At 38.4% G+C, this 15,258-nt stretch overlaps 1 protein-coding gene across 3 annotated transcripts in view; it reads right to left on the bottom strand.

The window, feature by feature from the left end:
- Positions 1 to 15,258, bottom strand: part of LOC105701565 (putative transcription factor SOX-15) — an 80,391-nt gene that overhangs the window by 55,531 nt on the left and 9,602 nt on the right. For 2 of the 3 annotated variants that reach the window (XM_012428409.1, XM_012428410.1), the window contains exon 2: positions 11,943 to 12,370. The exons of the other annotated variant lie outside the window; for it this stretch is intronic. In XM_012428409.1, coding sequence (XP_012283832.1) covers positions 11,943 to 12,148 — 206 coding nt within the window. In that variant the 5' untranslated portion in view covers positions 12,149 to 12,370. The remainder of the gene's footprint in view (positions 1 to 11,942; positions 12,371 to 15,258) is intronic. 3 annotated transcript variants of the gene reach the window in all.

Genomic DNA, 15,258 nt, shown 5'->3' with positions numbered 1-15,258 from the left:
TGAACGTGCACTTGAAATGATAGCAGTATCAGTTAAATCGTCGAATGTCGAAAATGAATTCGTAAAGTACTAAAGGGAGATATCAAAATGATTAACGGGGTAACGGAACTAGGTAATTAGAATGTCTAGATTGGCAAAATGTTGCCAAAAATCGAATAAACGAAAACGGCTCGATTCCGACATAAACGACCTTCGCACGTGATTCCACAGGATGTACCGAAATTTACATACGCTACATCAGGAAATGACGCAAACGATGGTGATCAAGATACGTCTCTAGATTTTGAAACTCTTAAAGCAACGGGAATTACATTAGCATATTTAAAGACTCGAAGGAAAAATAATAGTGCATAAGTCACCTACACTATACGAGTCCCCGCCATTTGGAACTATAAAAACTACAACTTTATAAAGTTAAACCTATAAATAACTACAGAGTGCATAAATGTCTAGTTACAAAATACAACATGTTCGATAATTCAAAATAAATAAATAATAATAAATTCCAGATTCATAATAAATCATTCGACATCCATTACAGTCCCAATTTTAATTCAACTTCACTTATTCGATGTTTCTATCGAAGAATTGTTAAAAAAATGATTTTAGATCGTCAGAAATAATTTATTCGACGTACCTACTTGACTTTCAGGATACCTCTGCACGGTAATTAGTATTTCATTAATATTTTGTACAATAAATCATTCGCCATGCGTTACAGTCCCAATTATATTTCAACTGCACTTATTCGATGTTTCTATCGAAGAATTGTTAAAAAAATGATTTTAAATCGTCAGAAATAATTTATTCAACGTACCCACTTGACTTTCAGAATACCTCTGCACGGTAATTAGTATTTCATTAATATTTTGTACAATAAATCATTCGCCATGCGTTACAGTCCCAATTATATTTCAACTGCACTTATTCGATGTTTCTATCGAAGAATTGTTAAAAAAATGATTTTAAATCGTCAGAAATAATTTATTCAACGTACCTACTTGACTTTGAGGATACTTCTGCACGGTATTTAGTAATTCGATACACTTAAGGTGTCAAAACACGAGTAAAATAAGTTGGAGAAAAAAATAGGACTCCACGGTCTTCGGTTTCGTTTCTACGATGAGTACCGGCGACGTCTCGGTTTCTTGCCAGGTTTCGTTCGCCGGCCGATAACGCAATCGATTACAGTTCGATTACGAGCTCTCGTTGTGCAGTCGGTCGGCGTCGATATCGAACTTTCGATGCGAACGCTCGGCGTTCCTCGACACGGCGATGTTCCTCGAAATAATAATAAGAAACGAGCGCGGAAAACCGCAGACGACGCAGGCACAGTCCAGTAGAAAATAAAGGACAGACTTGTCGCTTCTAAAACTCTAAACGAACAGGTCGACCCAAGGAGGAAATCGCCTTTTCGGGACACCGCAAACAAGTTATTGCCGCCTCCCTTAAAACGCGCCCCAAAGAAACGGAAACATGATCCGCAGCCTGAAGATCGATGTTTAATTTATACAAGGCATAAAACCCATTAGCACCTGGCATGTGGATAATTTATCCTTTTTACATGTACCAGTTTGAGTATTTATATGTACTTTTCTTCAATACATTCGAAATACATTACTCGAATATTCTTCTATGTACAAGAATGACTTACATAGGTTGAAAAAAATGGATTTGTTTAATACGAAGGAGGAAATCGCCTTTTCGGGGCACCGCAAACAAGTTATTGCCGCCTCCCTTAAAACCGCGCCCCAAAGAAACGGAAACATGATCCGAAGCCTGAAGATCGATGTTTAATTTATACAAGGCATAAAACCCATTAGCACCTTGCATGTCGTGGATAATTTATGTTTTTAACATTTATCAGTTTAAGTATTTACATATGCCTTTTTTTGTTAGATTCGAAATGGAACACATGTCTCTAATATACTTCTATGTACAAGAATGATTTAGATATGTTTAAAAAAAACATGAATTTGTTTAATACCGAGGAGGAAATCGCCTTTTCGGGGGCCGCAAATAAATTATCGTCGTCTCCTTTAAAATGTGCCCCAAAGAAACGGAACCATGATCCAAAGCCTGAAGATCGATGTTTAACTTATACAAGACATAGGACCCATTAGCACCCGGCATGTCATGGATAATTAATTGCTTTAACTTGTACCGGTTTGAGTATTTATATATACACTTTTTTGTTAGATTCGAGATGGAATACATTTCTCTAGCATTCTTACGTTTACAATGGTTTACATATGTTGAATAAATAATGGGATCGCTTAATAAGAATTGTAAGGTGAATTGCGATATTATGTTTATTACGGAATAAAAAAAAATATGTATGTTCAGGAGTATTACTTAAAATGTGCGATTACTTTGTTATAAATTTGTTGAGCATTGAGCTACGTTGATCGACAATGGAAATGGATGCCAAAGAGAAAACGTTGCGGAAATTTCGTTTAAATTTCCTGTTCCATCTATAATAAACAATATCTTAAATAACTGTTCAAAGGAAGTAACTAAAGACCAATCACCGATGCAAACAACATTGCATAACATAAAATACAAAAAGTGACTAAGGTCTTACGTTACCATACATTAAACTAATCTAAACAGTTTCTGAATATAAATAATTCTTACTCCCAGAGAACTTCTATCCAAGTTCCCACGTCCTCTAGTTGAATATATTAATTTCTTAATCCCAAGGTATGAACAAAAAACAATGTTAGAAAAATTATACCTCCTGTCGCACATTCTAAGTCCAACGTTCAAACAACTAATTTTCCTCGGGTTATAAATAAAGAAAGAAAATAAAGAAACAGTTACGGTCGTCAACTATCTGAGTCCCATGAAGAGAACTCTATTAACTCACGGATTCAACCGGAAGAAATCACGGATGGATATTCATTGGCGGGTATTCATCAACGTCGAGAATAGAGACGCAAACGGTGTCGAGTCTAAGTATCAATCATTTTTTCTCCTAACCGAGGGAAGATAAAAGACAAACACAGGGGGATTTAATAAAGCCGTAAGTCTCGCCGCGCCGATTGGCCGCAGAAATTTCAAGATCCGCGCCTCGTTCCGCGTAATTATCCGCGGTAGTCGTACGGAAGATTAACGGAGAGACCGAGAAAGAAAAAAAAAAAGGAAAAGATCCCGGGGAAGGTTGTCAGATACACGACGTCATATCTAAATTGGTATCTCAAAAGAAGCGGAGTAGGGCAAACCTTACATTTTTTATATCGATTTCGATCTGCGGTGACGTCAAACACCTCGGTCGCCGCTTCGAGAATGACGGAAAAGAAAAAAACAAACAAACGTAAAGAAGAAGAAATGATGGATCCAACCAAAGATGTTGCTGTCAGCTATCAAATCAAAGAATGCAAACTCGACTGCTAGGATGAATCATTCGACCTTTCAAATTGCGTATAAATATAGTCACCATTTTTTTCCAACTTTATTCTTTCGAGTTAATCAATAATGTAGAATTTGATTACTAGCAAAGACCATTTAGCCGTTTAATATATGCTCGGGATTAACTTTCGGCGGTGTTGTTAGGTCTCGAAAAGTTCAAAAACCTAATCAGATTGTCTTGAGAAAATCCAACGGGGGAACACAATGCCGTAATACATTACAGCGGTGAATCCTATTGTTACTGAGTGCGCAAAATGAAACAGGTGGTAATGACGGTACGACACAATGCGCTGTTGGTACTTTAGTAAGAAATTAATTCGACGGTTTGTAAACTCGCACGTAGGTGGCCATTATCTACAAAATGTCCGAAGACGTTCCTCGGCGATCACTGGAGTGAAATTCAAAGCATAAGAATCACGTGTTATGATTGATTTTCCCGTCAAATCAATAGATTTCTTTTTAATCAATCCTATTCAAACAGCGTTTCTCTTCCTCTGTCATTGTCTAGGATCTCAAGTTTCACCAAAAATGTCCATTTTAACAATGACCTTCCTCCGAAACTAATTACAATTTACTACATTGCATTAAATTAAACTGAGTTAATCAATAGAATTGGATCTCTTCCATAAAGTAGTATATAATTCGTATATATCTCCAGATGATAGATAGATCCTCTCGAAACATTTACAAAACTATCGTTTCGACTGCAGGAGCGATATTACAAATCTTTCGTAAAATCGAAAACAAAACCGAGAATGTTTAACGTAAGCGATGCGTTACAGCTTGATATGTCATTAAAAAAATGCCATAAAAACAGGGAAACAACTTTCAAAATTATCAAGCATCAAAATCTCATTTTGAGAAAGATTCATGCGGCACGGAGGAAATAGAAACAAAGTACACCGCGGTGGAGTACATTTTATTTAAACAATCGTCTATCGAACACACCCTCCACGGGCGTCAGCCCGGCCTAGAGAGCCTTCGGATACGTAACTGCAGGGGAACCGTCATTTTATAGGCCCCGATTAAACTTTTAAATCGAATGACCAGCGCGCGCGGTTCAGTTGGTAAGCGGAAGTGGCGACCCCAGCCGCTCACCTCTGCACTACTAACGCTCCGCCGGCCGAGAAGGCTTCGGGAACGAAGAAAGCGCATCCCCGAAGACGAAACCTTTGCGCACCTCTGCGGGTTAACACCGTGGAACGGTGACCCCGCCAGGAATCGTTAGGCGTCGCTTCCGCCCCCTCCTAACCTCCTAAAACGAGGTCCGCCGTTTCGCGGCGTCGCCGCCAGGTGGCGCCCAAGTCGGGCACTAACAGGAACGCATCTGCGCGTTTGTTTCACCAAACATACGAAATATCGTTTATAAAAACGTCATCTCTGGAGGTTATCTTCGAAACCTGGCAGTAATAAAAGTAAGGCTATGCCGGATTGGCAATAAAATACTTTCAGTATTCATGTAAATTAATATAAATGTATGATGCTTTGAGATGACTTTCCCATGACGCACTGTTGCTTACGGTGGAACATTCTGATAGGTTTTTAAATCTCCTGAAAAGCCCTGCAAAATCAACGGGGCTGGAAATGAAATTTCTTTTAAGTTTATAAGATTGTCGGTAATTAAATGGATGTTGAGTAAGGAGAGTGGTAATGGTACGTCTACTCTGGAGAAGTTTCCTTTGTTACAGGCCATTTAATTCTGGCTGGCGCGAAGACGTTCGTGAGAAAAAAATGCTGAAAATGCTTTGAGATCGAAACGAGATACACCAGGAGAAATGAAGGGAAACGTTAGGTGAAAAAGTGTAGGGTAACTTTTGCATCGGTGCAACATAGATTCCACCGCGGTACGTCAGTCACCGACTATAGTAGACGCCGCACCCACAGCGCCCACTTACGTGCCTCAAAACTGCACCCAGGACTAGCAATCCTTGATGACCCATCGTCTATGTTAAAGCACTGCAACTATGAACATAAATCGCGCGATCGATCGTAGATTTTAGATACCTTTAGGCATAATTCTCAAACTTTTGATCGCTCCTCCGGGAATAGGGCACAATGCGGATTTACAGGCTTACACAACCTATAACGCGTATCGACATCAAACGACGCTGTTGCTAATGCGAAATCCGCAATACTACAGATGTTATAACTCCATAATGACGTGTTACTTTAACTTAACGTTAAATATGTTGTTTATTCATTTCCCGTCAAAGTAAGTTAACACGAATGAGGTCCAAAGACGATAGGATATAATTCAGTGATCCTTCCCGATTGGCATATGATTAAACTTTTCTACTACTTTTAGAATTATCGTATATATTAAAAATGTCCTTGTACCAGGGATATCTTAGAAATTTCACATCGTAAAATGACATAAAAGCAAGCCGTCGAGCCGAGAGTTGCCCGAGCCCGTTTGTATATTTTTTATTCCGGGTAGCGAAACGATTTATTAAGAGAAAATAAAAAAAGAAACCAATATAATCCAGGATTTCCCCATAGCCTCTAGTCCAAAATTTCGCATCCAAGCATCGATCCGACCTAAAGTTGGGAATTAAAGAAACAAATATTGCCGATTGGCAGTGTAGATGACACATTCCGTATTGATTGTAAATTCTGCAAAAACCTCAAATAACGAAATATTTATAAGAGACGTTATTCGTTCCATATTTCCGCATTACCTACATCTAACGTGCCCACGATAAATGACCGTCTAGATATCCGTTCCCTTAAAGCAAATCAAACACCACGAGAAATCCGATTCCGAATTCGCGATGGCCGCGCCATCGCTTATCCGCATTTGCATAAGGAAGATTTTGCAGTACCTATGGATGGGCATTGCAAAGTCAACCGCAGCAAAGACTTCCTGCCTATCGTCCAAGTATGGCTCGACCGAGATTGGCCCGAACGATAGCGATATTGGTCAATAGACTTGAAATTATCGACGCGCGTAAACTAGTAGCCAAGATCAGGGAAGCCGTCTCTCCTCTGCTGTGCCTTTCCCGACATTTCTCCGGAATAAGAAGGAAACTTCGATCGCGAAACTAACAGGCCTCGCGGTTCGGCCATTTGTCAGGGGGTTTGAATCGAGTGCCGAATCAGTCAAGGTGCTCACATCGACATAGAAATCATAAATCTCGGCACGATCGTGCGTGGAATCGCACGCGGATGTCCCAACGGCGCATCGGGCTTTATCTTAAACCTCGGCCCACTGGAAATACCGCGGAAAAAGACCCTGAATCATCGATCTTTGATCTTTCCCATCGCAAATTAATCGGCTTCCTCGCAAGTCTGACTTGCGGGAACTTTCCTCCTCGGTGCAATGTCGACAGACCTCGGTGACGACATCGATTGCGATCGGCTAAGTTTTGTCGTAGGAGCCGATCAAGTCCGACGAATGACGCGAGTCGACCAAGTCCTATCGGAAATCGTCGCCGATGTCGATTTTGCACAGACAGAACTCGAGATTTGCGTCGTGGAAAAATAATCGTCACCTGGGTGGCATGGAACTTTACCAAAAGACCAGCCGTAAATTTCCCTCGAGCGCTTTAATTAGCGCTATGAGCGCTATAAGCGCTTTAATTAGAATAGTGGTGGCCAAAGTCGCGGCGATAATTCAAATAAGTTTCTACACTGTTAGAGATATTCGTAGTATTCATGCACTTTAAATACATATGGTTCTAGTGGAATTATACATTTGGTGTCCTAAAAGAGAATTAGTACACATTTATTATAAATTTCTAAAGGAAAACTTGTAATTTCATGACGTCGCGTTAAAATTTTGTGAAATTCCGTGGGAATATTAATACACTTGTGTACTAAATTTATAACGCATCTTATAAATTTCTTGCAAATTAGTATACCGTGTATGAATAAAACTTCCAACGAAAATGTTATAAGATTATAAATCTTTTTTTAACAGTGTAAGTACAACCGCCCCCCGTGGATTTGTTTTACGCGAATGAAAATCGCGTAAATAAAGTATGTCAGCACAAAAGAAATAATATTGGAAATAAAATCTAATACATGTAAGTTTTAGAAACAAATATTTAATTAAAATAGCTTGATAAAGAAAAAAAAAGAAGAATGACGTTTTAAAACCGCGTAAATTGTGTTATAATTTACCGCGTAAAAAAAGGTATGTACCAAGTGAGGACTATGTCGTCTATTAGTAGAGATTATTCTGTTCATTACAAGAAAAAATGATTTGGAATAAAGTCGAATAATCTCGATCCTCGCGTCTGACGATTAATGTACATTTCTACGCGTTAAGTCATATTGTACTTGATAATTTAAGAGGTTATTAAGAATTATTCCTGATCACTTCTTGTTATCTAATTACTACCTTGCAAGTCCGTATTTTACCTTAAAAGTTACGTCTTTCTTTAACGTGGAAAATTTAGAAATATACCCGTAAATCGTATTTCCCTGATATTAGGCCACTGGGAAATAAGTTTTGTATTGCAAAGCAATTTTTCTTTTCGACGAGTCTTACCATGTAAGGTGTACCGAGAAAAAGTGTCGCGTGTGTCGCGGCGATATAATGTGTCATTCGCAGAATTATTGACGTTTCGCCGATATAATCGATGTTTGGAAATCAGCTTTGCCGTTTGCGTCGGTATGCAACGGGCCATCTTGTAACGAGATACGCGCTTCTTGTTCATCAACCGTACGGAACATTACAATAACTCACATTATTCACAAATATGAACTATATTATCAGTGTATTATAATCTTCAATCTGAAAGGCTACAATCGTTCAATATCAAACATATTGAAGTAATGCCAAGAAATAACGTTAACAAGAATACTCCACGGCTAAACATATAATGTGGGTATATAAGGTTAATTAACATTAGGTAAAAGATTCTAAACAGTAAAGTTAACTGATTTAAGTTTATAGTATAATGGAGGATACTTCCGACGCACTTCAAGTTCTCCCAGATATGCAAGAAGTGTTAAGAAATTAGATCAAATTTCGTTCTAGAGAAATCGGAAGTGCGTCTTCTAAAAATTTAAATATAGGTTAAGAGTGAAAGACATTTAGACACCATATGGAAGATATGATGATTTCTGGTTCCTGTTCCGTACGACGATCAGGCTCACAATACGGAACGAACTGGAACGCTTTTAATGACGCCGATTTTCGTCGCCAGGACAACTCCGGTGTTTCCTCAAAAAGAAAAAAGGAAAAAAAAAACATATGCCCAGGAAAAATTTTCCCCAAATATTTTCCTACGTTTCTTAAATATACCGTTTTAGAACCGCGTGATTTTTCTCACAGAAACGCGAATCGAAATCGACCCGCCACCTTTGTCATTAAAATGTTGCATATATTTAAGGAATAGCTTAGACAAATTGCTCGACAATTCAGAATTTCAATTTAGAATCGATAGTGACATACATAAATTGAATCGACCTTCAACTAGTGACATCGTGCGATATTAGCGACAGTTGATGATTAAGTTAATCTTACTTTGCAAATATTCCGCGGAAAAATATGAACGGCTCGCCGAGACCTGCGGTTAAGAAGTTTCCGAAAATAGGAACAAACAAGGAAAGGTTGGCTCGCGGTTGTTTGTTACTATTTAAATACGAGGAAAGAAAAGTGAATTGCTTCGGAGAAGGTGAATTCACTTGTAAATCCCGAGGTGGGTGGACGAAAACGAAAGGAGAGGAACCGCGTCCAGGAAGCGACGAGGAGACGTGCAAACAAAGTTTCGGCCAAAGAACCAGCATTTAGCGGTATAAAGGACAAAGAAGTCATCCTGTTTGCACGGTGCATATTCGCACGAGATTCCGCGTTAAAACCCAAGAGGAATAAGAAAAGGAAAGACACTTCATTAATATACCATGAGAACGCAATCCCTGAATCCGTGGCCAGTCGGACTGAACCGAAGGAACTAAAATTAGCCGTTTTGTGATTTAAACGTCTTCGGCACCTCCTGCATGTTCCTCACAAAGTAAACCGACAAAGCCAAAGTAGGAATAACGCTTAAAAACTTTAACGGGCCCTATTTTTAATTTAAAAAAATAAAAAAGGAATAATCCAATAGCGTATTACAAGCGCTACTCCTTCACCTAGGTAATAAGAAATCAGCGAACGATTCTCTACCGGGCAATATTCTAAATTTTGAACGGAAATAATTAATCATAACGTGGCGAAACATCCGGAAGGTATCAAAGATCCTTTTAGTTGATTTGAGTTAAAGGGACGGACAATGAAAAAAAAAAAAATATTAAATAAAATTCTCAAGAAACTCTCGGCAATGTAACACAGTACGCATACAGATATTAATGGCAATTTGACTGATCATAACTTTCCCCGCGTAATTCAGGGAACGTTCCAAGAGGGACGAGTGACAAGCCCGCAAACCTCGTTACAATTGACATCACGTAATCGCATGATAATGAACGAAGTCGTCCCGTATCGCGAGCGTGAATTCACGCGAGAATTCAGCACGGTTTGATCGTAGGGGGGAAGGAAAAACGAAAAATAAGAAAAAGTAGAGAGAAGCGGTAGATGGGCGAGGGCCGATTCGCGGTTTTAAGAGAGAAAACATCGCATCGACGATAGCGATTGGCGATTACGCTAACCAAACACTGGGGTACGCCCCTACAATTTGCCTCAAGGATCATCTTACCCTAATCGGCCGTACTAATAACAGGATTACGGTGCCCCGCCGCGGAATCGTGTACTTATCCCTAATTCGCCCTATCGTTATTAATATGCAATGTAATATAATAAAGTCGAATATAATGCATTGGCAATCCAACGTATAAAGCGGCTTCGGAGACGCATCGAATATTTGCCAAAAGGTTTACAGCAAGCAATTTTGTAATTGGCAATGACATTTTCAAAAGCCGTTTGGCTGAAGGACATTTTCCCTTGCTTAAGATTATTATATTATTATATCGCGAAATCGGCCGATTTATAATAAACATCATTGCGGTTCCTCTTTGCGGAATCCTTCTTCTTCTTCGCGGATCAATAACTTTGTTATTAATATACAATGAAATATGATAAGCTCGAATATAATGCACTGGTAATTCTGCGAGGTGGGCTTTGTAGACGCGTTCAATATTTATAAATGAGCTTTTATCAAGAAATGTTTGATTGTCGAAGTTTGAGGAAACGATTAATCGAAGAACATTTTAATTTGTTTAAAGTTGTTTTAATGTATTGTTGTATCGCGATATCGACCTTGATGGTGATAAATAGAATTACGATGTCTTTATATACCCAATTCCACCTGTTATTACAATAATATACAGGGTAATATGATTAGATAATACGATAAAATCGAATATATGAAAAAGAAGTGATTTATCAAGACGACGGTGACACCGCGAATGATTTTGAATGCCGCGTATCAATTGCACAATTACATTGTTTAATATCGTATGCACCAAAGACATCCGACGGATAGATGAAATGCAAGAAATGCTGAGATACTTCGGCTTTATAATTTCAATAGAAATAATAATAAACCTATCTTACTGTTTTTCGGGGATTTCATAGAGATGTTGATAATAATTATTATACTTCTCATCTGAACGTTATAAATATTTCAAACCTAAGCTGCGCGAATAATGTATGTTGCAATCCCGCGAAATGTAAACGTCTACTAAATTCTATTTTACTATATAAAAATGATCATCCGTGACTTTTAAATTTACAACTTTTGCAGGCAATCAGTCATGTTATCTTAGAAAAATAAAATCAGATTTTTGCTCCAGAGTTAATGCACAGGTAAAGAAATACCAAATCGTACTTTCGATTTTACCGAAAGTTAATATCATATTCTAACTTCATCCTTAGCGAATATTTTTCAATAACAAGTGTACGCATTCTCGCGTGTGATTGTTAACCATTACAAAAATTCTTAATCCTTTCCGAGTGATGAAAAACACTTACACAACTACCGAGATTTTCTTCCACCTAACGGAGTACTTCATTAACAGTCTTCCGTTATCGACAATCTAAGAGAGCACTTCCGGTTCCACTTTTTTGTGGAGAATACCTAACTACGAAGGCGTAAAATACGCAAACGAGGAAAGTCAGGAACTCGTCATGAATTTAAAGCAATAGATTCACATAACGAACAACGTTACGACGTACATTTCACCAACAATATTAACGATTCAGCAAAATTGACAATATCTCGATATTTACCCATCGGCAAAAAAAAAACAAACGAAAATGACCACACCCTTACATACTTATTTAAAATCTACATTTATTAAAATCTTTACCCCGTTCATTTCTCATATTATTCTTTCACTTTACTCATCTCCCAGCTTTGTTAAAAATGTTCCATACTTCTGCACAAATTATCATATTGAGTGCCACCGTTTCCGCTTCTAGAATACATTTACCCTCGACAATATTTAAACTGTGGAAATATTTATAAGAATGCGCACGAAGAAGATGCGAGGATACCGAGGAGAGTAACGTAGCAGTGCGTACCGTCGATCTTTCTAGGGTGCAATATTATTTACGGGGTCGGCAACAATAAAATAAGCATTCTTACGTGTAATGGGAGTAAGAAGGGTTCGCCTGGTCGACGTGCGCGGGCGTTGATAAGCCCTGCACGATAACGCCACCGGGGTCCCTAGCTGGCGAAGAGTTCTGGCCTCCTGGCTGTACAGCGTGATGATAACGCTGACACATCTCGGCCAAGTTCCACCCATGGGCATCCATATATTGGCACTGGTTCGCTAATCTTTGGTGTACCATCCATTTCACAAGGTGAACACTCCTTTGGTTCTCTCCTTTGACATCTGTCCACACGAGGCGCCCGAAAAGCGCGAGTTTGCGCGCTTCAACGAGACGGCCGACACATAAATGACCACCCGGGATTGTCTCTTTTTACTATTTCAATTAGTTAAGTCATTCGCTAGATGAAACCCGGTGTCAGTTCGGCACTAATTACGACGCACTCCGTTTAGTCTCGCACAACTGTCAGGGAAATGGAGGAGATTGTTGTACACTAATGTTGCTACATTGCTAACTCTTTTAGTCCCAATGAGGTTTTTTTTTTTCATTTTTGATATGAGTGAGAAACAATAATTAAGTTGACTTGTAAATGAGCTTTTTAGTGCGATTAACCCTTGATAAAGCTACTGATGTACCTCAAAATGATAGGAAATCGTGCATTAGTTCGTGCGGCCAAAAAACGTTCTACGAACTGTGAACGCTGTACCTGGGCACCTGTTCATATGTAATTATTTCTTTTGTAATTAAGAGTACTGAACGATTCATCAAAGAACTCAATTTGCTTAATAAAAGGTATACGTCGATGGGACTTTAAAGGGCTAACGATGTAGTCAAACATTTGGAATAGAAATTTAAATGTCAATTATCCGCTTAACGATTAACCAAAACTATCGTCTGTTCCGACAGAAAGTGGAATATAAATATTTGTATCGCGTGAAAATTGTTAAAAGATTTTCAGGCGTTCGAGACCTTTTAATGGATTTCTTATTATGTATGTGAAGAATTCGGTGATCGGTTTCATTGAAACGTACATCGATGACTTGTCAACGATCTTTTTAGATGTCAAATAATGGCATTTACGCGAAGGTAAACAAATATTTGGATTGGATATATCGCGAAGACTTCAATTTACGCTAGATAGCGTTAACATTTTCTCAAAACTCTTTACTATACACGTGCGTAGTAAAAGAGAGAGATAGCGCCGGGGAGAGAGGCAGAGAGCGTAAGCTACTTCGCAATCGAAGAGGCTCGTAAAATGTTAACATTAATAATTTTGATAACAGTAATTACCCACTGATTAAACGAGATGAAGTTGTGACGGCGACTCGGAAGTCAATTTCGCATCAAGAGAGATCAGCTGCAGTAAAACAATATTCACTCGTCAAACAGAAACGTACCTATCAACTGCAATAAAACACGTGAAAAAAAATTCGTAATACCTAATAATGAACAATATATATTATAAATTATCTCTGATAAGATTCTAACGTTGTATTTATTTATCTCGCAGGTGCTTATCGGAATACGAAGTCCTTCTAATTCTCACGGGTACGAAGAAAATGATCTGATGATCTACAAATATCCTGATTTGAAATATCAAATTTCAGATTTCTTATAACAAAATCATTTCAACTAACTTTTCATGGTATTTGATTACCTTTTTGCTAATTTACACGTCAATGAGCTTTTACGTTAGCAATATCTTTCCCAATTTAACCCTTTGGCTACTAAGAGCGCCTAAAGGCGCCCGACGTTTGGTCCAATATTGCCTGCACGGTCAGACGAATTTCGCCCATATGTCGAAATGGCTCCGTATTCAAAGGGTTAAGGACAAGTTCGTTTATAATTCGGATTGTGGGTTCCAGTAGTCGGCAATTACTTGAATTTGGCGACGACTTGGCGTAAACAACAGTGGTCAGTAGTAACGAGCCGTGTGGTCAAATTAATCGGCTCTTTCTTGTGTTCGTTCCGAACCAGAACGGTTCCGTGGTTCGAGCAATTAAGTGTTAATCACCACGGCAAGCGCCCGACCGCAAGACCCAGCCGATAGTGTGCGACTTTCTATGAAGTTACCTGGGATCAACTTTAATGCCCTGTTTCATACTTCACCGTCTAACTTCATTCTTTCTCCCCTCTATTATTACGGTAATACCTCGCTGAATTAAATACTGACAAGTCGGTCCACTTCTGTGGACTTAAAAATTATAATAAAAGAGATGAACATCCTGTAAAATCTAGAGACACCATTAACCCTTTTCCTTCGAGAAATCCGAAACACGATCAAAAGTGCACCCCTCTCCGAAATTTCGCTTAATTATGTTGAGTGCCAGAAAACAAAATAGCGCGCTACTTGACAGAATGTACATTTTTAACCAACAAATGTATAACGTTTAATCCAGTGGTTTAATCGATCGAACAATTTTCGTTGAGTACGTAAATGATTTTAGTTTAGAAAAACCAAGGTAAAAATTACCTGATTTCTGATAACCAACCTATAAATTATCGAATGGTTAAGTTGATTCTTAATTTCTGATCCTTTTATTCGGTGGAAATGTTCTCGCGGTTTAAGTAATTCAGTGATAATCACCGTAATAACCGTTCGATCTTAGGAGGTGCACTTCGTGCAAGTTTCTACGAAGTTCCTTAGAAGCATCCTTAACTTATTGCATTATTCCCTTCCGTCTACCTTACTTCCATCTCTTCGTACCGGTAATTCCTCATTGAATTTAATTGAGCGCCGTGTGAACGCGTTCTAATGGAGGGCCGTGTGAACTCATCTTCTCTCTTTGAAGTCAAAGTAGAAAATGCTTCAAATTATATGAAGACCATGCTAACGAAGCGGCATAACAAATAATGAATTATAGCGCTATACCGTAAACATTACACCAGGTGATTACAATGGAAAATTAAATTAAGATACACGGAAGTTAGAATATTTCGTTAACACATTCCGAAATCGACATTGTTAAGTAACTCTAATTTGGAACTAGTATTCTTTAGCACAGTATTGTGAAAGCTGCATTCTCATTCGAAGTATTTAACTTCAAAGAAATATAACGCATATATTTGATCACAAAAGCGAGAGAAAAGTCTGATTCAATATAGAATTAATACTTAACCCTTTGAGCCCTGTGAACGCTTAAAGGGGCATCAATAGTTCATGAAACTTTTCTCCGAACTGGGTGTGCTAAATCGTTTCAGACTTTACAATTTCAATGTGGAGGCTATAAGGAAGGTCCTTAAACTCATAGAATTTCATTTTTTATAACAAATTTTAAAAATATCTATCAACAAGTTTTTTAAAAATTGAAATTTCATGAGTCTCAGGACTTTCCTTATACCCTCCACAT

The sequence above is a fragment of the Orussus abietinus genome, unplaced genomic scaffold (assembly GCF_000612105.2).
Source record: "Orussus abietinus isolate OABI.00-Male unplaced genomic scaffold, Oabi_2.0 scaffold114, whole genome shotgun sequence".
NCBI classification, from domain to species: Eukaryota; Metazoa; Arthropoda; class Insecta; order Hymenoptera; family Orussidae; genus Orussus; species Orussus abietinus.
The sequence above is the reverse complement of the archived record's forward strand: the minus strand, read 5'-3'. Positions and strand labels throughout refer to the sequence as shown.